The sequence below is a fragment of the Mercenaria mercenaria genome, chromosome 16, assembly GCF_021730395.1.
Source record: "Mercenaria mercenaria strain notata chromosome 16, MADL_Memer_1, whole genome shotgun sequence".
NCBI lineage: Eukaryota > Metazoa > Mollusca > Bivalvia > Venerida > Veneridae > Mercenaria > Mercenaria mercenaria.
Genome location: NC_069376.1, coordinates 56,237,779 through 56,261,859, shown reverse-complemented (window position 1 = coordinate 56,261,859; position 24,081 = coordinate 56,237,779). Strand labels below are relative to the sequence as shown.

At 35.0% G+C, this 24,081-nt stretch overlaps 1 protein-coding gene across 1 annotated transcript; it reads left to right on the top strand.

Moving 5' to 3' along the window:
- Positions 1 to 4,600: 4,600 nt before the first annotated feature.
- On the top strand, positions 4,601 to 22,904 carry LOC123541245 (uncharacterized sodium-dependent transporter YhdH-like). The gene is made up of 12 exons (XM_053527160.1): positions 4,601 to 4,888; positions 5,877 to 6,060; positions 8,545 to 8,728; positions 9,091 to 9,205; positions 11,139 to 11,340; positions 13,246 to 13,408; positions 14,052 to 14,186; positions 14,887 to 15,026; positions 16,725 to 16,816; positions 19,661 to 19,812; positions 20,090 to 20,219; positions 21,252 to 22,904. The coding sequence occupies exons 1-12, from the start codon at positions 4,829 to 4,831 to the stop codon at positions 21,453 to 21,455; spliced, it is 1,761 nt and encodes a 586-aa protein (XP_053383135.1). The 5' UTR covers positions 4,601 to 4,828; the 3' UTR covers positions 21,456 to 22,904.
- The last annotated feature ends 1,177 nt before the right edge of the window (positions 22,905 to 24,081 follow it).

Here is a 24,081-nt window from a genome sequence, read left to right as displayed (position 1 = left end):
TGTCTACTCCAGTCCACATGAAATACAGTGTTCCACAGAGATCTGTCCTAGGACCGAAAAACTACATCATATACACAAAACCCGTTGGTTCAATCTGCAGAAGCCATGGACTGAATCACCACTTTTATGCCGATGACTCACAACTATACTTGTCGTTTAAGCCAAAAAATATTTCCTACCAACATGAATCCCTATCTCGAATTGAAATCTGTCTCAATGACATAGTCTCTTGGATGCATCAGAGCTTGCTGAAGCTCAATACTGACAAAACTGAGGTCATTTTGTTTCACACAAATCACACAAAAATACCCGAAGATATCTACGTAAAAAGTAGGACCCTCTCAGATTAAACCATCAGTTTGTGTGAAGAATCTCGGTGCTAGAATGGATTCAAACATGGTCATGACACAGCATGTTAACTCTCTTTGTAGAGCTAGTTATGCACAACTTCGGCAAATAGGCCACATTAGGCAGTACATCACAGTTGATGCTACCAGGTCTCTTGTGAACTCTCTGGTTACATCGAAAGTAGATTACTGTAACTCGCTGCTGTATGGAATCTCCAAAGACACACTGCAGAAACTTCAGTGTGCACAAAACACAGTGGCCCGCATCATAACCAAGACTCCACGATACCATCACATCACGCCGGTCTTGAAGGCGTTGCATTGGCTTCCGGTTCAACACCGAATTGAGTTCAAAATCTTGACACTTACATACAAAGCCATACACAATGAATCTCCCAAGTACACATGATTGTCGATATGCTGGACATGTACAAGCCTCGTAGAGACTTAAGGTCGGCAAATGGCCCGGTGTCTTTGGTTGTACCGGGGAGTCGAACAGTAAAGTATGGTGACAGAAGTTTCAAGAATGCAGCTCCAAAGCTTTGGAATGTCCTTCCAGCAAGCATCAGAAATTCAAGCTCACTGTCCGCATTTAAAAAATCTTTGAAAACGCATCTCTTTCACACATGTTATATAAAAACACAAAATAATAACAAAATCTGAAATACTGTTGAAGATGGCGTTAACCCCAAAACAAACAAACCATGACAGGTTTGTTTCGTGTTAAGAAAGGGATTGCTCGCGTAATGTAATTTAACGTTGAACAGAATTTATGGATGATCTTGTTTTAGTTACTATTCCTTTTAATCTTTTACCAATATATTTACATGTAAGTATATGTATGTATATGTTCTTTATGTTTTTGTAAAGCACTTTTGAACGCACAAATTTTGTATGAAAAGAGTGCTATATAAGTGTGGTATAATAATAATAATAATAATAATAATAATATCGCATTTCATTTAATAAAAGACTTCAGACCTCGGGCAATTATTTTGACTATTACCCGGCAAGCCATTCAGTAAGTATATATTACACGATACCGTATGGTACGTTTATGTCCAAGATAGAATACCTTTTGTAGTGAGCAGGATTCAAACCTAACACTATGGGGAGACATACCAAGTTGTAAGTGTAAGTCGTCTCACAATAAGCAATATAGGAATTATTTCAGATATACACAGCGTTGTTTCAAATAACAATCGAATGGAAAAATACAATAAGGAAAAATTCAAACGGGATTAGTAAATTTAATTAAGAGAAACATGTATTCGAATCCATGTTTAAAAATGTAAAGATAGTACAATTACAGATGCAAAAAATAAATGTCATGGTATCAAGCAAATGGGTATAGTCAATGAGAATTTTTGATACAAGGTTTAAGGAGTTTTTGGGGGAAAAAAGAAATAAAGTTGAAAGAATATCATTCATTTCCCGCTCATTCATGTGTATCATACAAAAAATAGGTAACATTTGATGCTGTCACTGCAAAAGAGATGGGTATGAAATAGATTTAAATATACAAGAAAAGTAATTTCAGTTTTATTTGTTAAAGATAACTTTAAAGACAATTTTATTCTTTATTGTATTAGTATCGAAATTTAATGATACATATTTCTTTTAAAGCTGAATGCGACGCTGTACAATTTTGAAAATAAAACAACAAGATTAAAAGAGAAAATACAGACAGATGTGGCTGCTAGGTATGTGTTTTAGTACGCATAAAGTTTAAAATATCAAAACCGTTTAATTCGCTCATGTTTTGGATATATATCGCTTACACCCATCAAGTCATTTATTGTGGGTTTATTCAAACAGGCGGTGAATAATTATGGTGTATACAATTTCAGAAATTTAAATAGGGGTATTGTCCCAAAAGAATTTGTGTTTGTTCAGCCTTAAGAACTTGAGAAATCGGAGCGTTAAAATCCACTGTACTAAACTCCGGGGTACGTGACAGGGATTTTAATAAATACTTGTTAACCAAATAAGCTATAAAATTGTACCGTTTAAGTTAAAGTAAGAAACTTATAAATATCGAGATAATGCTATAAACCAGAGAAGAGGAAGTTTAAATTAAAACGTTATCTGCACTATTTTAGGAAGAAAAAAAACTTATATAACATTAAAATTTCCGCTTAAAAATACAATGAATACAAAACTGTCTGTACAGTCGATGACATTGTGTTTCCGTCAGGCCACTATCTGGCTACAGTACAAGTTATGTGCACTTAAGAAAAACAAAAACTGTTGATTACTAAGACGAGTTCTAAAGTTGTCAGGTTCCCTTTTGTTGTGAAGGCCAGTATGTACGGGGTCTCCTCGATTGTGGTTGCTTATTTCGAATGACTTGCCTCATACCACAGTGGTTCGAAATCCCGCGTTTGTGTAGAAGATGTCATCTATTTGGCTTGCCTTCGGTCTTATGTTCTATCAAGGTACCCACCCGTATCTTTTAAAGTTTCCGGAGTATATAATTATAGCGTCTGACCTACCTGGCTTTGTGTAAAGGGAGACAAGTTTTATAACTCCATCGCAAAACCTATACATAGTTGTTCACCTTACTTTACAGAACGGGACCTCATTATACTTTTCTGTCTCTTTATGCATGTAATGTTGTAAACGTATTCTTAGATATTTTTTAACTTTTGTGAAAACAAATATGTAATTTATGGGTCGTTATGACGCATGTACTGACCTTTTCCTGAATTATAATGTGCTTCTTTAATCATTTTATACCAGTAATAAAATTCTTGGGTAATTCTTAAATCATTTAGATCTATATGTTGTGAATTTACTTTCAGTTTGCTAAAATTTAAAATTAAAATAAAAGAAATTTATGAACATGTTATAAATTCGAGAAACTGGCGCTAGTCGAAATGTGATAACGACGAATTTAAGTACACAAAATTTATATTTAAAAAAATCACATACATTTTATTAGGAGAATAAGGAACTTATGTGCACTGTTGTTAAAACCCAAATGCTTTATGGTCAATAAATATTTCAAATTGTGTACATTGATGTTATGACCTTCAAGATGGCTTTCCCTATGGTCCGCCACTTTCTGTAACTAGAAACTATAAAAATCCATTAAAAAAACAGCATTTTAAATATATACATAGAGGGTGCTTCAGTGTTTCAAATAAATTCCATTTTAATATTACTTGGATTATTTTAAGAAGATGACCATTCAGTTATTTCATTTGGTGTTCATGGTACAAGGAAGTGCATATTTCAATAGCTGTGCATAAACGATACATTGTGCAAAGAGAATAACTTTCTTTCTAACTGGTTCCTTAATGCCCATCGCTCTAACCAGAAACAGTATTTAGTCATACACTTGAGGAGATAATAGTTTTATCTAGAAATGCAATGCACACTGTCTTCAAACAGTTGCCAGGTATAAATTGTCGATGGAACAAATATAAACCAGAGGAATATTACAATTTTGTTGAAAATAATGACAAAAATAATGAAAATGATGGAGGTGATGACCAAGTATGTCCATCATCATCTTCTTCTTTTTCTTCATCATCATCATCGCAGCCGTCGTTATCTTCATCATTATCATCGCCGTCGTCGTCATCATCACATCGTCTACATCATTATCACTATGGTTGTCGTCTTTAACTTTATCCGATATTGTTGCAATGGTCACCGTTATCTTCATCATCTGTGCGATCATTATTATCAACATCATCATACCATTTACGCCATCATCACTACCACCACCACTATCATAATCGTCGTACGCGTCGGCGGCGGTGGCATTATCATCACTGACAAATTACTTAACATTTATTTTATGTCCTACTGATATAGCCGGCCTACTTAAGGTAGAAAAAAACAACTTTTATCTTCATAACTTAATCTTAAACAGACAGATTCGCTTGATGTAATGGTTAGAAATACGATTCTCATGATTGGAGTTCGAGTCTCAGCTGGACGAACACAACTCTCGTGTTGAAGTTCCTATACCTTAATGAAATGGCATCCCGTTGTGGGACGAGTAGAGATGTGGGACACCTTGGTCAACTGATACAATGCCGAAAGCAGTCATGAGGTCCAACACCTTATACATGTATTTGAAATAGGTAAAGTTTTGTTATATATAACACTGACTAAAGGTCACTCTCAAAATCCCACCAAGGGAGACAATTTGTGTTATTTGTAATAACGTATCATTATCAAAATGTTTATTGAAGATATGAAAAATTTAAGATAAACAAATGTAAATGTATCTTGTGACATGTGACCGGTGTACTCAAATAAAATGTCCATCTGTCCATATACTCAAACTGATTTTATAGTTTAGTTTATATAATATTCATAATATTGCGGACTGCTTAACAGCATTTTAAATTGTTAAGAAAAGTGTTTTCCTGTTTAAACATGATCTAATAGGCAGACGATTGTAAAACAAAAAATCTTGACGTATTGAAGTGCACATGTGACTTTTTTATCTGTATGTTTTATCAATGGACTATAATAATGATTCTTTTCACTTGGGAAGTATGAGCGACAGGCGTTATAGAAAGGTAAGTCAAGTTTTTGCCAAAGTCTTACATGTTCTGCCATTCGTATTGTTTTGTCTAGTGTGATATTCGTCTTAACCACTCATGAGGGGCTTCCACAGCCGTTCCGGTATTTTATCACAGAGACCGGTACCTACTTCAGGGGAAAATGACATATACAGCACAACTTCTATTAAAAGACTATCTAAGGAAAGGGCAACAGTGAATGGTCTCTTAATAAAACATATTTTGTTCTTTAACAATATTTGAAGGAACTGAAAAATGGTCTCTTAATGCAAGTGGTCCTTTGGAGAAGTGACCTCTTGTGCAAGTTTGACTGTATATACCACAATATTATTGATATATTGCATAATATTATAAAGGTCATTTTCCCCTTAGTTAAAAGGATTGATACCGTTTCCTTCACTAGGTCTGCTGGAATTCAAACGTGTACTCAAAGACTGAATTTCTCAGTTTAAAAATAGATATATGTTCTGTATCTTCGCTCTTGCTTTAATTCGAACCCGCGACATCTGAATACAGTTTTCTTGGGAGCTGACAGATGAAAGGGTAAACACGTACATCTTACAATTTCAGTTATTCAAGAGAACACAGCAATACTCTTTGTTGCCAATTTTCATCAGCTTTTAAAGACACACCTCATTGTTTGTGTTTTCCCCCATTTAAACTGTGCCCAGACCAGTATTGATTTATCTTATTCGTTCTTTTTTATTTAAGAATATTTTCAGCCGCTAGAATATCAAAATGGACGTGACTCCGCCAGAAAATACGTCAAATGGCGGCCTCGAGAGTCCCTACTGGCATTTTAAAGGCATAGAGTCGACACCTACCATCCTAAAGCCAGCTAAATGGCTTCCAGACATCATAGAATTCAAACCCCTGGCACAACTTGAACCAGTAGCAGTGAGAGGCAAGTTATCTTAAACACTCGACCATTGAGATCCCAACACATAGAATTAAATTCTTGCTCTCAACATCAATCCTCTTTCAGGAGGCCCTGTCTATAAGTGAGGAGATCCGGGAAGCTGAAAGCCAGAAAGAAGAGGACAATGGCGAAGGAGGTGCCCACTTCACGTCGACGTTTGGGCTTGTGCTCTCATGCATGGGATGTGTTGTGGGTACAGGGAATATCTGGAGATTTCCGAGGATAGTTGCTCAAAACAGTAATGAAGAAGGTCGGTATATTTTTCTTTCATTTCCGTAAAAAAATGTGCTATGTCAGTAAGAAACATAAAGCTAGAACTGTGAAAAGACACGCTAAAACTTTTTTTTTTTAAATTTCAGACTTGCCAGTTCTTAAATCTAATAGTTTTCTTGGTTTTAAAAAATGTTAATGTCTCTATGTTAACTTAATGTTTTAAGGTGATTGAAGTTACATATAGCATCTGCAAGTAAGAAACATTGCTTACATTCAACAGAATGTGTGCGTGTACGCATGTGTACGTACATGCGTATGTGCGTGTAGTGTGTGCAATTGTGTGCAATTATTTCTGTATTTATTTGTGTTTTTTTCTTTCTTAAGCGCCATTTTTCAACATTATGGCGGACAATTAACCCAGCTAGTGTTCCTGGATTCTAAACGTGTGTTCTTGCTCTGTAACATTATTTCTGTATTTAATGTGGTCTAGATAGTGTTCATGACAATATGTGTTTTAGGTAGTTTGTCCCTGATCGTGTGGAAATTGTTTCTACGATTTAGATGCCCTGTAGTTGCTGATTGTGTGGAAGTTCAAAGCAATTTAGTGTCCCTTATTGGGTGGTGATTGTTCTATTTATAAGGTAATTTAGTGTCTCTGATTGTATAGTAATTATATGAAAATAATAATTATTAAATAGTAGTATTTAATGATGTGTGGTGTTCCTGATTGTGTGGTAATTGTTTTATATATAAAGAGGTCTGATGTTCCTGATTGTGTGGTAACTGTATCATAGTTAAGGAGGTCTGGTGTTCCTGATTGTGCGGTAACTGTATCATAGTTAAGGAGGTCTGGTGTTCCTGATTGTGCGGTAATTGTTTTATATATAAAGAGGCCTGGTGTCCCTGATTGTGCGGTAATTGTTTTATATATAAAGAGGTCTGGTGTTCCTGATTGTGCGGTAATTGTTTAATATCTAAGGAGGTCTGGTGTTCCTGTTTGTGCGGTAATTGTTTAATATCTAAGGAGGTCTGGTGTTCCTGTTTGTGCGGTAATTGTTTTATATATAAAGAGGTCTGGTGTTCCTGATTGTGCGGTAATTGTTTTATATATAAAGAGGTCTGGTGTTCCTGATTGTGCGGTAATTGTTTTATATATAAAGAGGTCTGGTGTTCCTGATTGTGCGATAATTGTTTAATATATAAAGAGGTCTGGTGTTCCTGATTGTGCGATAATTGTTTAATATATAAAGAGGTCTGGTGTTCCTGATTGTGCGGTAATTGTTTTATATATAAAGAGGTCTGGTGTTCCTGATTGTGCGATAATTGTTTTATATATAAAGAGGTCTGGTGTTCCTGATTGTGCGGTAATTGTTTTATATATAAAGAGGTCTGGTGTTCCTGATTGTGCGATAATTGTTTAATATCTAAGGAGGTCTGGTGTTCCTGTTTGTGCGGTAATTGTTTTATATATAAAGAGGTCTGGTGTTCCTGATTGTGTGGTAATTGTTTTATATATAAGGAGGTCTGGTGTTCCTGTTTGTGCGGTAATCGTTTTATATATAAAGAGGTCTGGTGTTCCTGATTGTGCGGTATCTTCGCTCTTGCTTTGATTCGAACCCGCGACATCTGAATACAGTTTTCTTGGAAGCTGACAGATGAAAGGGTAAACACGTACATCTTACAATTTCAGTTATTCAAGAGAACACAGCAATACTCTTTGTGGCCAATTTTCATCTGCGTGAACATCCGAGCACATCCGAGCACCCCAAATCAGTCACAGAAATTCGTAAACCGCGCCAACATGATTCTTTTACTTCTTATTCGTATTGAAAACTGTACATGTTTAATATCTAAGGGGGTCTGGGGTTCCTGATTGTGCGGTAATTGTTTAATATCTAAGGAGGTCTGGTGTTCCTGATTGTGCGGTAATTGTTTTATATATAAAGAGGTCTGGTGTTCCTGATTGTGCGGTAATTGTTTAATATCTAAGGAGGTCTGGTGTTCCTGTTTGTGCGGTAATTGTTTAATATCTAAGGAGGTCTGGTGTTCCTGATTGTGCGGTAATTGTTTTATATATAAAGAGGTCTGGTGTTCCTGATTGTGCGGTAATTGTTTAATATCTAAGGAGGTCTGGTGTTCCTGATTGTGCGGTAATTGTTTTATATATAAAGAGGTCTGGTGTTCCTGATTGTGCGGTAATTGTTTAATATCTAAAGAGGTCTGGTGTTCCTGTTTGTGCGGTAATTGTTTAATATCTAAGGAGGTCTGGTGTTCCTGTTTGTGCGGTAATTGTTTTATATATAAAGAGGTCTGGTGTTCCTGATTGTGCGGTAATTGTTTAATATCTAAAGAGGTCTGGTGTTCCTGTTTGTGCGGTAATTGTTTAATATCTAAGGAGGTCTGGTGTTCCTGTTTGTGCGTTAATTGTTTCATAGTCTGCTGTTCCTGATTTTATGGTTATTTTTTCTTATTTAAGGAGGTCTAGTGTCCCTGATTGTGTGGAAATTGTTTTATATTTAAGGTGGTCTGGTGTTCCTGATTGTGTGGTTGCTGTTTCTCTTCCTCTGGTCAAGTCCACTCTTAATGCTGGAATATGGAACAGGTCGATATACCAAAATGGCAGTACTCGGGTCTTTCCGGAAATTCCTTGGCGACAATCATATATGGTGCGGTGCATGGATATCCATGGTAACATTTTGTATCAGGTAACTGTCTACCTCTCAGTCAAGACGTGAAATGGGGCCATGTGTGCTTTAATATCTAATCATCGCATTTAATGTACTCATAAAAGAAGGAATATCTCGTTCTGTTGCAGAACGTGTTGTCAGACCCTTTCATTTTTGATTATTTATGAACATATGTGTCATTGTAATAATTATATATCAAAGAGCAATAGATATAATTTAGTCAGTACCGTGCAGACCATCACTTAAAGTTTAAAAAAATGTAAAATAAAATCGTATTTTAAAAGGAAACTCAAATACATTTTTCCGTTTTTTAAACTGTTGTCTTAGTGTAACAAAGATTTAACTGTTTTATTTATTCCACTTTCATCCCCTTATTTCAGCTGTTTTTATTCTGTTGTACTTGGTTGGTGTTTCTACTATTTTGTCTACTACATTGGACATAATCTGCCTGCCAGCAAAGAGGAGTCACAGCAAACATTCAGAGATTATGCGGAGGTTTGTAAGGCACTTCAGATCTTTATGAATTACTGTAGCGATTATTGAAGATTTAAGGATAACATGGTGTAATAGGCCTCAATTTCACCAAAAGCGTACATACAACTTGATAATGTAAGCTTTGAAAATGTCAGACGATAGAAATAAGGTGCATATTGACAAGATATATAGTGAGAAAAGTTCTCAAACATTTCCTTTACATTACCTCCCCTCATAATTTGGGGTTTTCATGGATTATCTCCCCTGAAAACTAGAAAAAAATGATTTTCTCCTTTTTCCCTACGGGGAATTTTAGATTTCTTTTTGATATTTTTATCAAAATCATACAATGCAGCTTTCTATCGCAAAAGTTTCTCGAAATTCAAGTTCAGATTCTCATAATCAAAGAAATTATATATTTCCCATAGGCATCAATGTTAATTTAAATACTGCTTATCTCCCCCAAAAATTATAAAATTCGAAAAACCTCTCGGTGAAACATTTTTAATTTTGAATGTCTTTAAAGTTACCAAATTTCATTTAAATATTACCATCCACTTACAAGATACGAAATATGGCTATTACACCATGTTATCCTTAATGTGAAGTCCAAATGTAGTCAATCCCCGTCTTAACACACACACACACAAAACATTCGCTTCTTATATATACATTTTAAAAGCTGTGTCTACAAATTACATTTGTATCAGAAAATCTTAATAAATACCAGATTATCGATCTTTACAACATCTTGACAGATCAGCCAAAATGGCTCGCCCACATTAAAATGCAATTCGCCACAGTTCCTGATGTATTTAAAATATCCCTGAATCCAGTGATAAATCAGTTGTCTCGATTCACTATTGATCATACCATCAGAAAAAAGTATTAATTATAGAAAGTCATCATTTTTCTTTTGATTGCCGATATTGAAGGATTTTTTTTCGAAAGACGCCATGTTTGTTCGCGCAGTCTTGTGGAAAAGTTCCGTTTTTTTCTGTACAAAGCACATTCTACGGTACAGATTTTCAAAACGGAGCAGAATTTTTTACTTAAAAGAGTATAGACATGTCGCAGTAGAGACTATTTACAATCCATGGTAGAGGTTATTTACAAAAAAAAATATTCTAGACTGCTAGTGGAATGTAATACTGTCTGGACTCTTGCTTTAGCAATGCCACAAAGAAGATACCAAAATCCACGTCACACAGAGCAATATTTGGCCAAACTCTGACCAAATTTTACTCAAAGATGAATTTGTACTATTTAAGTATAGGCCAAAACAAGCTTCGTGCCTGGCAATATAAACGAAAACACAAGTCTTGACAAGAATGGTAAGAGCGTGCCACACTCACTTTAATAGGGGATTTATCCACGGCGCGAAGCGCCGAGGATGAAAATCCCCGAGACTGTTAACGTCCGTATATAGTTATTTGTCTTTGTTGTCTGCATATACTGAGGCAATTTTTTCGATGTTTTCCGGTTTATGTACTAACCGCAGACTGGTTGTCTGCGTGAACATCCGAGCACCCCAAATCAGTCACAGAAATTCGTAAACCGCGCCAACATGATTCTTTTACTTCTTATTCGTATTGAAAACTGTACATGCAACTAAAAACACTTTTAAAACAGTAAGGAAGTGTAAAGGCCGTCAAGTTTCTGCGTGGAGTGCAAACAAACAAAAAAATCCTAAAGCCAGTGCGAGAACGCGGTGAATGACGTCACCGTCACGGCTTTCCGTAAAGTTTGCAAAGTATGATATTTGCTGTAAGAGGTATGATGACACTAAATGTTTAGAGCGAAGTTTCACTTTCTTTTGAGTGTGAATATTTCTTCGTAAGTAGATATATAAAAGATAAATCTCAATGCTAGGCGGTGCCTTAATTCATATTATTTAAGGCCATTTTGATATATTCAAATATATTCATTAACATACAGAGTTCTGATATTTTAGGAAAGCTACTGGCCAGTATTGACACATTTTATAGCAATAACTCTTGGTGCTCTGTGTGTAACAAGAGGAGTTAAGACGATAGAGAAAGTAAGCATGGTGCTGGTTCCCCTGTTACTGCTCATCATTCTGTTCACGTTCACGTGGTCTCTCACGCAAAAGTACACAGACGTCGGCATCAAATTCCTCTTTACGCCACATTGGGGTAAGTGCATGTTCAAACCTCAGTTCTTCATAAATTCAGGAGAAAATGTTATTTATAAATCGCTATGATTGTCTAGCGCTAAATGCCTTATTACAGTTTTAATTTGTGTTTTGAAAATATTTACGTCTGAGATTTATTTTTATTTTCATTTTTCATATACAGTTAATAGCATCAAATACATGCATACGCAAATACATACATGCACATAAAATTTCAACTACATGTATTTGTGATGTATTATTACGTCTAATTGATTTACATCTACATTGTTAGCTCACCTGAGCAATGCTCAGGTGAGTTTTCCTGATCGCTCGATGTCCGGCGTCCGTCGTCTGTCTGTCGTCTGTCGTCCGTCAACATTTAGCTTATGTATGCGATAGAGGCTGTATTTTTCAACTGAACTTCATGAAATTTGGTCAGAATGATTACCTTGGTGAAATCTAGGAAGAGGTCGAAAATGGGTTATCTGGGGTCAAAAAACTAGGTCACTAGGTCAAATCAAGGAAAAACCTTGTGTATGCGATAGAGGCTGTATTTTTCAATTGATCTTCGTGCATTTTGGTCAGAATGATTATCTTGATAAAATCTAGGCCGAATTTGAAAATAGGTCATCTGTGGTCAAAAACTAGGTCACTAGGTCAAATCAAAGAAAAACCTTGTGTATGCGATAGAGGCTGTATTTTTCAACGATCTTCATGAAATTTGGTCAGAATGATTTCCTTGATAAAATCTAGTCCGAATTTGAAAATGGGTTATCTGGGGTTAAAAACTAGGTCACTAGGTCAAATCAAAGAAAAACATTGTGTATGCGATAGAGGCTGTATTTTTCAATTGAGGTTCATGAATTTTAGTCAGAATGATTACCTTGATGAACTCTAGGCCATGTTTGAAAATGGGTCATCTGGAATTAAAAACTAGGCCACTAGGTCAAATCAAAGAAAAACCTTGTGTATGCAATAGAGGCTGTATTTTTCAATTGATCTTCATGAAATTTTGTCAGAATGATTACCTTGATGAAATCTAGGTCGAGTTCAAAAATGGATCATCTGGAGTCAAAAACTAGGTCACTAGGTCAAATAAAAGAAAAACCTTGTGTATGCAATAGAGGCTGTATTTTTCAATTGATCTTCATGAAATTTGGTCAGAATGATTGCCTTGATGAACTCTAGGTCAATTATGAATAAGGGTTATCTGGGTTCAAAAACTAGGTCACTAGGTCAAATCAAAGAAAAACCTTGTGTATGCAATAGGGGCTGCATTTTACACCGGATCTTCATGAAATTTGATCAGAATGTTTGTCTGGATGAAATCTATGTTGAATTTGAATATGAGTCATCTAGGGTCAAAAACTAGGTCACTAGGTCAAATCAAAGAAAAACCTTGTGTATGCGATAGAGACTGTATTTTTCAATTGATCTTCATGAAATTTGGTCAGAATGATAGCCTTGATGAAATTAAGGTCAATTTTGAATACGGGACATCTGGGATCAAAAACTAAGTCGCTAGGACAAATCAAAGAAAAAGGTTTTGTATGCGATAGAGGCTGTATTTTTCAATTGAGGTTCATGAAATTTAGTCAGAATGATTGCCTTGATCAAATCTAGGTCAAGTTCGAATGTAGGTTACCTTGGCTTAAAAACTAGGTCACTATGTCAAATTGAAGAAAATACTTGTTTACACATCAAGAGACCACATTTTTTGGTCCAACCTTAATGAAAATTGGTCAGAATATTTATATTTGTTTCCATGAAATCACTATGTCAAACATGTTTACACTGTTATGGTGTGTTTAGGTGAGCGGCCTAGGGCCATCTTGGCCCTCTTGTATTAAAATTACTTTGTTCTGAAATTGACCTGTGAGATTTATAAAAAATATCCTACATTTCTTTTCTGTCAACTGTTTAGCATCATTCAAAGAGCCGAGGTTATGGGTTGATGCAGTCAGTCAGAACGCGTTTGACACGGGGGCAGGGATGGGGCTAATGATACCGTACTCTGCCTACATGACCAAGAAGAACGGTATTGTCAAATATGGTCATCTCGTTCCAGCAATAAACAATCTAGTCAGGTATATATATTATAATTTAGTGATTTTTTCCGGAGAAATCATGGAGTTTTCATGTTATCTGGGACTGAATCAGGTGCTGTTATTTTTTATGCTATTAGTTTTGTATCGGTAAATATGCACGAGTTATGCAACGGTAATATTGCGATTATCGCACCCGATATGAAATTCAGGCGTCATTGTATGGAAAAATATTGACGTTTCCGCTTCCATTGGAATAGAAGATGTAATAATAGTGATGGGAAATATGCACTCATTCTTTCGCGGAATAACATTGCGCTCCTAGAGTCGCGCAATATTTCAACTGTAGAACTCATGCATACTAGTATTTCTCGATACAAATCTAATAACCTATAAATACTGGGTAGGTCTTTTTGCGACTCTGAAAAAGAGAGGGAAAATGTGTTCTGGAAAAAAAGGTCTTTACAACGGAGTGACTTTCTCTATGATCTAAACGTGGGATTTTACTATAGATGAATTTTACTAGTTCGAACACAATATTTTTTTAAAATAAAAATGTTCCATGGAATAAAAAGTACTCTGCCCAACTGAAATACTTCTTTTTCAACAAGAACTCGTCAGCTAACGTATTTTCGTTTAAATTTGGAGAACTGATTATAAACATGCACTATCTTTATTGTTTCAGTTTGATATGCGGTATTACTATATTTGGCACGGTATTTTCGTCACTAATGGAGAGTAGACCTGCAGGAACTCAGGCAGATATTGTTGAGATCATGAAAGACAGCGGACCAGCTAGCACGGGGCTTACTTTTATATGGTAAGGAAGGGTCTGGGGTAGGACTAATACTGTATTATTCCGCTGCTGACTGGCGTCTGTTGTAATGTATTTATTTCTAGTGTTCTTTTTTAAATCTGATGTCATGTGTATTAAGATATTTATTGGATGACTTGTCGGACCTCCGGCATGTTTTTTTTTCTATTGACCGGCAAACCATTTAATAACTGCATGATCTGTTTACTTGGAAAAAAGATGTAATAATATGATACTACTTTTTCAAATAAATCCATCCCGGATTGTCTATACATTCCTGTTTCAGGTCTGTGAATGTTATATATATATATCGAGAGAGAGAGAGAGAAAGAGAGAAAAAGAGCAGCATCAAAACTTACAGTAAAAACTCCATACATTTTTTAACTTGAACTTGAGTCTAAAAATCTGGGTTTTTTTTCATATTGGATAAGACAACTCTTCCGATTCCTTATAAAGAGTCAACTGGAATTACTTCCCTTGTATAGACTGCGGTAAACTGCAATAACTAATTTTTAAGCAAATGCACTCAACTGTTTAATTAGAACATTTTCTATTTGTTGATAATGGTTTCGATTCAAAATTCAATGAAAAGTGTTGTTGTTGTTTTTTCGATATTACTGCTGTGTGCTCGTCTAACATATAGTTCAGTTTGATATCAACACTATTAAATAATCTCATTTTATGATGCTAAACTTTACTCGTCTAGGATGCCGGTGTTGTTCGAAACTATTGGAACGTTTGGTCGTGTAATGGCGGTGTTGTTCTTCTTGTGTTTGTCTTTTGCTGGGATAACGTCCTTGATGTCAAATTTTGAGCTTATGACAAAAACATTCACAGATTTTGGGTGTAGGTATAATGGTTAATTATGCATAAATGAAATTTGGTAAGCATACGGGTTTCAAACCAGGACAGAATTATTTGTTGGTCGTCGCATTAAAAAGACGTGCTAGTTGAATCTTAAATTTTGGGTTAGAATTTCACAGTATATTGGTTTAAACATAATTAAAATAAAGTTTAAATGATACAGACATGACGTAAACATACAAACGTACAGCGTCGAGATTCAGGTAAATGAGAGATGTTTCTGCAAATAAGGCAATGGAACGAGCGTTTGAACACATCAGATTGGGCGGTTCCAACGTTGTCTGAATGGTGAATTTTACGCAGAACGAATGTGAAAATATGGACAGAATGACACATTTCTGATCTTGTAAGTATGATTTAAGGAAATTTCTATCCGTTGTATACTGAATCGGATGAAAACGAAAGCAAATTAGTCCGTTTCTTAGCAGCTGAGGTTTGTGCATTTTATTCAAACACTTCTATACAGTCCGACCGGGGAAGGAGATATTTTTGTAATTTTTTGAGGATATCGCAACTGAGACATTGAAACAAACTGCATATACGAGGGATGTCCCAAAATAGCGTGGCAAATTTTATTTGAATAATTTATCAACGTCGGAACTTAATGAAATTTACAGAAAGTATTCATAATTTATTTTCAAAGATCTCGATAAAGGGTTTATGCCGAAAAACGCTATCTTTAGAAAATATCGGACTTGTGTTATGATCAAAGCGGTATGACCGGCGCAGCTCAAAAATGCTCTGTTTTCATAGGCTGTCTTCCGTGATGTTTGTCTCAGTTTCCTAATAACCCGCTGCGCTAGACGCAAAAAGTTCCATGCACATCAACGTCATATATTGACGTCAAAATGTAGAAGTTTTGAAAATGTGACGGTGTTTATGCATGTGCAGTGACAGTTCTCCCAGGTTAATCTGCTGCTAGATTTACGCAAAAATGGCGACGTCAACGGACAAGGCGAAATTTATGTATGTAAATAATCATTTGAAATGTACATATTGGGAAATAAAATATATTTAAACCAACAGACAAGGCGGCGCACAGAACCGTCATAGAGCTTTGTGTCGGCCTCGGAATGACACCAGTTGAAACTTACAAGAAGATGAAGACTGCAGACAAAAATGTATCGAGAACTTTAGTATACAAATGGCATCACAGATTTTCAGACGGTGCGACAGATGACAAAGTGAATGTTGGTAGACCGTTAGACTAGGCATATTTCCCGAAGTTAAAACACCATTTAAGGGACCAGAGATTCGATGATCTGCATGATCTTATGTTAGAGACACAGAGGTTCAACCGTAGTATGAGTATAGACCGGTATCAACGTGCGTATACGGCATGGGTAAAGAGACACAGACTTCGTATTGACCATGTCAAAAGGAATAACTATGACGGTGTTTTGACGTTATTTTGACGCCGGGACCTGCGCCAGTCAGGGATATGCGATTGTGTTTGAAGTTCTCTGTAAATCTCGTTTTTAGAGATACTGATATGAAAATATATGTATTTACTCATAAAAGGTTATATTATATGATGGTAAAATTTTGTTCATATAGTGTGTACTGTTTCCAAAACACGCAATTTGTCACGTTATTTTAGGACAACCCTCGTATATGTAAGGAAGATCAAAGTATACTGTAAATGAACAATTTTATGTGTTTTGAATTTCTATTTTCCAGTGGAAAGAAAATATGGGATGCCGTTAACTGTGATACTGACATTTTCAGTTGGTCTTCCGTCAGCCTTAAACATAAATGTCCTCACTAATCAGGTAACCACTAAGTAAATAAAAATATTTCCAGTCGTAAGATTAGTTCAATTATGACAAAGAATGTTATGCAAGTGTGTTCATTAGCAGTGATTTTAAGAAACTTTACAACGGCATTGTCATATATTTAAACTTTGAATGAATTTCAGAAGCAAGTTGTAAAACTGCATAAAGTACATATTTTCAGGGTCACGATTCACAAAAGTTCATAGGTTTAATCCTACGTTCTCTCCTAAGTATGGCCTTTTCAAACATATTTTTTTCATAGAATATAACATTCATCATTTTAAAAAGGTCATTAAAGGGAAAGAAATGCTGTTCTCATGTTAAATCCATCTGCTAGGATTTCTTAAATCATTCAAAGAAGTGAAAGAATTTTTAAAATCGGTTTAAGAATGAGAAAGTTATGGGCATTTAAATATTTTATCAAGATGGTGGTCATTTTGTTTCCATGGCAACAAAAACAAACAAAATGGCGGATTTATTAAATTTCTAAATACATATTTGAACTGTATTTACTTATTTCTGTAAAATAATTTTTCTACTTTTTCCAGCTATAATGAAAGAAATTACAATTTTTTTACATCTTACACTCAAGAAACATATGAAATTAATCTAGTTAAAAATGACGTCATAAACACACTATAAAAAGGCCGTCTCCATGATCAGCCATTTGTTTTTAAATTTCAAACTGCCATATCTTTTTTAAGGTTACACTCTACCAATTCAAGTCCTTATTTATTTCATATTAATAACAAAACATTCAGACCTCATTTTCAGCACTTTAGAGCATTTCAATGATATGAAAACCATATATGGTCATTTAGTATAACATGTCTTCTTATCAAAAATAGAAAAATATTGACATGTTATGTTGAATATAAGAAAAATAATCTGTTCTGAGAAACATCACCCACTAAAAATGCCCCCATGAAAACAGCCGTTTAGCAGTTACGCGTAGGTAGACATTTTTCGCAAAGAATAAAACTTATTCCAAGAAATTTACAATGAAAATGGTCTAGATCTATTCTCAATACTATAAGCAATAAACATAAGCCAAAAATTTAACTGTCACCGCCTCATGTCACTCATTATACCAGATTTCATCCATAGCATGGAACTACATTTTGGACTACTTCACATGTAACACTGAGTAGTCACTTCCGGTTTGGTGTAATCCGTCCTTAAAGAAACATTTTTCATACTCAAAATGTGTTATTTTCACTTAAATTGTACCAGTAACCTAAATGCATGAAAAAAATACCAGTTTCAGTTTGATACAATCAATTTTCAAGGTTTTATGGCTTTTTCAGTAACGTATGCTAGCGCGCCAAATTTCCTGGAAAAAAGCTGTCGCGACATCATTTTTGACCACTTTTCCTTGCTTGAGCTTATTTTTGCCATATTTTATCAAGTTTTACCATAAACTGCACTCAAATCACACACTGTTACTGTAAAATATACCCAAACTTACCCCTGACACCTAAAACATACCATATTTAGTCAATAAATATGCATTTTTTGAAAAAAATACACCCAAAACAGTGATTTTGAAATATTTTTAGTTTTTTCTTCTTTTTCTCTGCTAAATTGCACTGAAATTGTCATCTTCTATCATAATCTGGCCAAACTAGCCTGTTTACAGCAACATCTAAACAAGTTTAAATTTTTACCCCTGCACAACTTATAGGTTACACTCTACCAATTCAAGTCCTTATTTATTTCATATTAATAACAAAACATTCAGACCTCATTTTCAGCACTTTAGAGCATTTCAATGATATGAAAACCATATATGGTCATTTAGTATAACATGTCTTCTTATCAAAAATAGAAAAATATTGACATGTTATGTTGAATATAAGAAAAATAATCTGTTCTGAGCAACATCACCCTCTAAAAATGCCCCCATGAAAACAGCCGTTTAGCAGTTACGCGTAGGTAGACATTTTTCGCAAAGAATAAAACTTATTCCAAGAAATTTACAATGAAAATGGTCTAGATCTATTCTCAATACTATAAGCAATAAACATAAGCCAAAAATTTAACTGTCACCGCCTCATGTCACTCATTATACCAGATTTCATCCATAGCATGGAACTACATTTTGGACTACTTCACATGTAACACTGTGTAGTCACTTCCGGTTTGGTGTAATCCGTCCTTAATAGTGGTCCGATTTTAAAAATTCTTTCAGCGTTATGAAAGGTATGAGGATGGCTTTCATATACAATTAACTTATGTCAGGCTTTTCTTGCCCTTTAACTCCATTTCATGACAGATCTACCTTATTTTTATTGGGCTCAGATTCTAAGAATAGCCGAACAGTTAAAACGAATTTCCTTAAAATGCTGTTTGTGCAAGTCGGCTAACAGCTATTCATAGCTAATGTTATTATTGTTACAACCCGACTATAAATAAAAATTTGTATCTTGTATCTTGTATCTTGAAACACCTTACTCATAAGTTCTAACGCTTCGTGAAACTGACCAAAGGTTCCCTGTAAAAATCAACTCAACAAACATTTTAATAAATAAATAGAAACCAAAAATCAAAAATTAAAACATCATCTCGTGTTGCTGCTGCTACAGACATATATTTTTGTGTGTGCGATTTGCATATTTCTGTGGTTACTACAGAAAGCTACTCTATTAAAACTAAATACAGTTGTCTTGATCGTTTTATACGGAAATGTATACATGCAAGATAAGATTGTAAAAATGTGGTATACATGCGATCTAAATATTTTCTTTGGTAAAACCTGTTTTAAAATATTTATTAAAAAGTATCAGTTTAAGACTGCCATTTCCTAGAAGTTCAGGTGTGTGTGTAAGTTGACAATTTCAGGATTTTGTCTGGGGATTTGCACTGGTAATAAACGGACTGATGCTGTTGTATATGGCAATGAGATTTGGGGTTTCAAAGTTTCGAGATGAGGTTGTCAATAAGTACAGCGAGAATGACTGGAAGCTTAGTATACTGTGGGAAATTATCATACGGTAAGTTTTTTTTATAAATATAAATATCATGCGAGGTCTGGGTGAGGATCGAGCACCTGTTAGGCGCTGAAATTTACAGAAAATGATATTTGTTACCCCTATAAAAGTTAAAAAAAAAAAAGCATCTTTGTAATAAAACAGCAATATTTCAAATTTAAGTGTGGCTTTGAAAGCCGTTAAAGGCTACACTACTATACATACATGTACTTATTAAGATGGTATAATTATTGTTTTGATAAATCACAGTAAACTCTATGATATGTTTGTATGACTTTAGGATAATAGCCCCGATTGAGGCAGTTGTTTTAATAGTATGGTGGGCCATTGATCTAATAACGAAGGATGCAGGAGACGGCGAGGATTGGTACATATACGGCCGGGAAACTCTCGTCATGACAATAACACAGGTAAGTTCATCTAAAAAACGCCGGATGGTAAACACAGATTATTATAAGTTCATATGAAAAAAAACGCTGGTTCTAACAGTAATATCTCAATATCGCTTCACGCTGTTTCCGAGGTTAAGACGGGGAAGGCCATATCAAAATTGAGTCATTTGCTGGTTCAAAAAATAACAAAAGTACATTTATCTCAAAATGGTGCTCTACACTCACATTCTTTATCTGTTGTCGGACCATAATCTCTAGGGTTTTTTTTGTGGTTTATCTGTTTGCTAGACTATGATCTCTATTTTTTGGATGATATTCAAGTTTTCAATATAAACATAATTTTAAAAGGAAAATTCCACTAAACTTCGGAAGGATCTTCTTATACAGATCGTGCCCGCCTTTGTCAAATTTGATATATGGATTTTTAGGTGCTTGTGGGGGACGGAGGATTTTGTACACCGGATGGGATAAATCTGTAACCGCATTGAAAATCTTTAGTTTTTTAATTTCTTTATTCATGGACTGAAGAGAAATGTCTACTTCAACTGCTCTTGATTAAACTTTTAATTTTTAAGTTTTATTCTTAATGATATCATGTAAGCTAATTGCGACGGGTTGTAACTTTTGTCAGTGTCCATAAAACATAAGCTTTAAATTGATGGATACTATCCATCTTGGACGTAAAATTGGCCCAATTTAAGTCAGTGCGGCTGAAGATTAGTTTATTGCCCATTCTTTATGAGTCAAAGTTTCTCATTTTGAACACCGCAGATGTAAGGATTACATATACTAAAGTATTTTTCTTTGTCATGCACATGCAGTTTATCATAATACAGACACTGACAAAACTGAATGAAATGTGATATAACTTTAACGTAATTTACATTCTGCGGTCATGTATTTTTGCCCTACGTCGGGTAACGAACCAAGTGTAAATTCATCTCTACATTTTGTAATTGTAATAGCGTAAAAACAAGGCTTAACAACTTTCTCGAGAACACATGTAAGCTTCCAACATTTTTCTTAAATATTGTTTTGCTTCAATTTCAGTGGTTCGGGTTAATGTTGATACTGATCCTTATAAACTTTATCTACGTGCAAGTTCGAGGGGAGAAAGGCCGAACATTTTCGCGGAACAGTGAATCCGAACCGTTGGTAATTCGACAAAGAAGTCGGGCGTTCACAAGAGAGTTCGACAATTCTTACAACATGGCACGTAACCTGGACGGATCAGTAAAAGAATTAAAATTATAGAAGGAATATCTCAAGTGGAAATAACGTCTTTAACGTGCACTTTTTAAAGAAGAGATAACAAGATATTGTTAGTATTATTATTCGTAATTCTCAGTTAAATTCTTCCGTGAAAGAGATTATATTCCTGCCTATATCATTTGCACGGGGAAATGTAATCCCTTGCGAAGGAATATAGGAAAACGGAAGTCACGTGCCATCAAATCTTTTAAATATGTTATGAGTATAATTTAGTAAGGTGCATGTGGTAGTCTTTTAGTAGAAATTAATGTATGAGTAAGGCAAAACCTCGCATCTATACCAATGTAAAATGTTGTTTTCTTTCCATTCACCGTTTCAACGGTTACAGATCAGAAAAGGTTAAAGGTCACTATTTCAACTCCCTTTGTTTCATATGCATATCTGATTTACATATTAACACCACTTTTTCCAACACCTACTTTTCATGAAAGTTCAATATCAGATTGATGAAAAAAATAGAAAGAATATAGGAATTGAATAGTTCCGCACGAAACTCAAGCCAGCGGTGGTCTGCTACATTGAAGAAGACGCATATCTGCAGATCACCCGTTCTGCATGAAAATGCCGAAAAATTGGAAAATTGGGATCTACGGCATGTCTTTTATATAGGATTTCTTCCGACTACGTCAAGGAAACACATTTTTGACCTAATCGATCATTTTATTCCAAAATAGACTTACAACGCCTAACTCTCATGGCGTTTTGCAATGTAATACACTTTGCGGAACATACTTAGATATATAAAAATCCTTTACATTTTAATATGGATTCTAGCGGCTTCTGTCACTTTCTTGAGGTTGAATTACAAGAAACTATTATTACACATATAAAAATTATCACACAAAATCATTATTATCCCATAAGCTGTAACACTATACGAAATTCGTATCATTCGAAAATGCACACACTAAAATGTATTCCAAACATTGTTATTTGATAAGAAAAAGATACATGAGACAAAAAGTAAAAATATAAATAAAATACCAAAACACAAATATAGCAATATTGAATTTCAAATCGAAAAACTTGGCTTCGTGTTGATAGAAAAGGGATTTTTTTCTATTTTCTCCCAACAAAGTATCCGACTACAGAAAATGTATTCAACTTTCAATTAATTTAACATCAGCCTAGAATTTTATACATTTAACGGAGGTAATGTAATTTTTATTTCAAATAATCATATTCATTAATCTGATGACGTGCGGGACAGAGGTCAAATGGTGTTTAAAAAGTGTTAACAAAAAAATAAATACATTTTCGTCATCTTGTAAACTACAACACTCGCTTTCCGAGCAAGACCTATGGGCCTGCTCTTCGGTTTTTTCCCCACTTAAGTGCAATACTGTTAAGATTTGATATTTGTCTTTTTGTTTATTTATATTTTTTCATTTCATACATGATTGTAGTTACTAAATTTGTTAATTCTACATAGCAATGTGTTTCTTTTGCTTTTACCCTTTATTTTACACGGTCGCTGTTCGATAGTGTAGACTGAAGAAAAGACATAGTGGTCCAGTGGTAACACTGTCTAAATGATGAGAAACCCGTGCACAGGTGCTTTACTCCTGGAGCGCTAAATAACGTGGGAAATTTCTGAAATAGGAGCGTGTTCTGTACCGTGCAGCATCCTCCTTCTAAATTACTAACAGGGTTCTGGCAGAGTCGCCCATTTGAGTTTTAATGGCGGCTATAGACAGGTCAAAATGCATGCTGTTGATTGGTAAAGGTGACGATACAAAAAAAAAAAACGCGAAAACATTATTCGAAAACGGACCGTCGCATATCATTCCTTCTGCTTGTGATACCGATATTGTGTCTTTGCGTCCTGTTTCCTATTATCACGCCACCGTATCGTATTTTCACTTCTATGCATCGCATTATCGCACTGGCGTTCTTATCATTCTACAGAGCAAAACACGGTTGGTCCATACTCATTTTTTCCCCATTTTTTTTTGTTATTAGTTTATTCGTTATTTGTCAGTCCCAGAATAAAACAGTGCCATTGGTCATGGTTATAATAGGAAACAACGAAAGAGAATACACACACTGGATAACCGGCTATCCTGACGTCCGCTGGAAATGTAACCCAGCTGTAAATCGTTAGGTAAAGTTTTTCATTTATTTCTATTAAAACGAAGCCAATTCTTACAAATCAACTTGACAGTTTTGTCAAGGAATGGCCATGGCTTACATTTAGAATTTCTGGGCCAGAAACGATCGTTATGTTTTGAGATATTCGCTAACAGATTCTTCAGTTTGAAAAATCGAGCAAAAATCCAAAGTTTTGCGCAAATAGTTTTGTTTATGAACAACCTGTGAAAACTTTTATCATCTGGTTTAACAGATGTGTCCTTTCGGAACACCTGTGTGAAGTTTCCGGGTTCTACGTTATTCTTGAAAAAGTATATTAGCCGTTAAATAGGCATGGTCGAGAAAAAAAGACTGTCGAAAACGGCCGCTGTATTTGAAATAGGCAGTCGTTGAAGTCAGCTGTCGGCTATCGAGAATACAGCTGTATAAAAGTACAAAAACTGTCTTGTATAGACATGTTATATGCCCCGTAGTGTCTCTTCTTTATGTATATTTTGTATCTTTTTAGTCTGTCTGT

Coding starts and splice junctions, on each gene's coding strand:
- LOC123541245 (XM_053527160.1), top strand. CDS start 4,829: ATGGACTATAATAATGATTCTTTTCACTTGGGAAGTATGAGCGACAGG. Junction 16,817..19,660: donor TAAATGTCCTCACTAATCAG/GTAACCACTAAG, acceptor TGACAATTTCAG/GATTTTGTCTGGGGATTTGC. Junction 19,813..20,089: donor CTGTGGGAAATTATCATACG/GTAAGTTTTTTT, acceptor GTATGACTTTAG/GATAATAGCCCCGATTGAGG.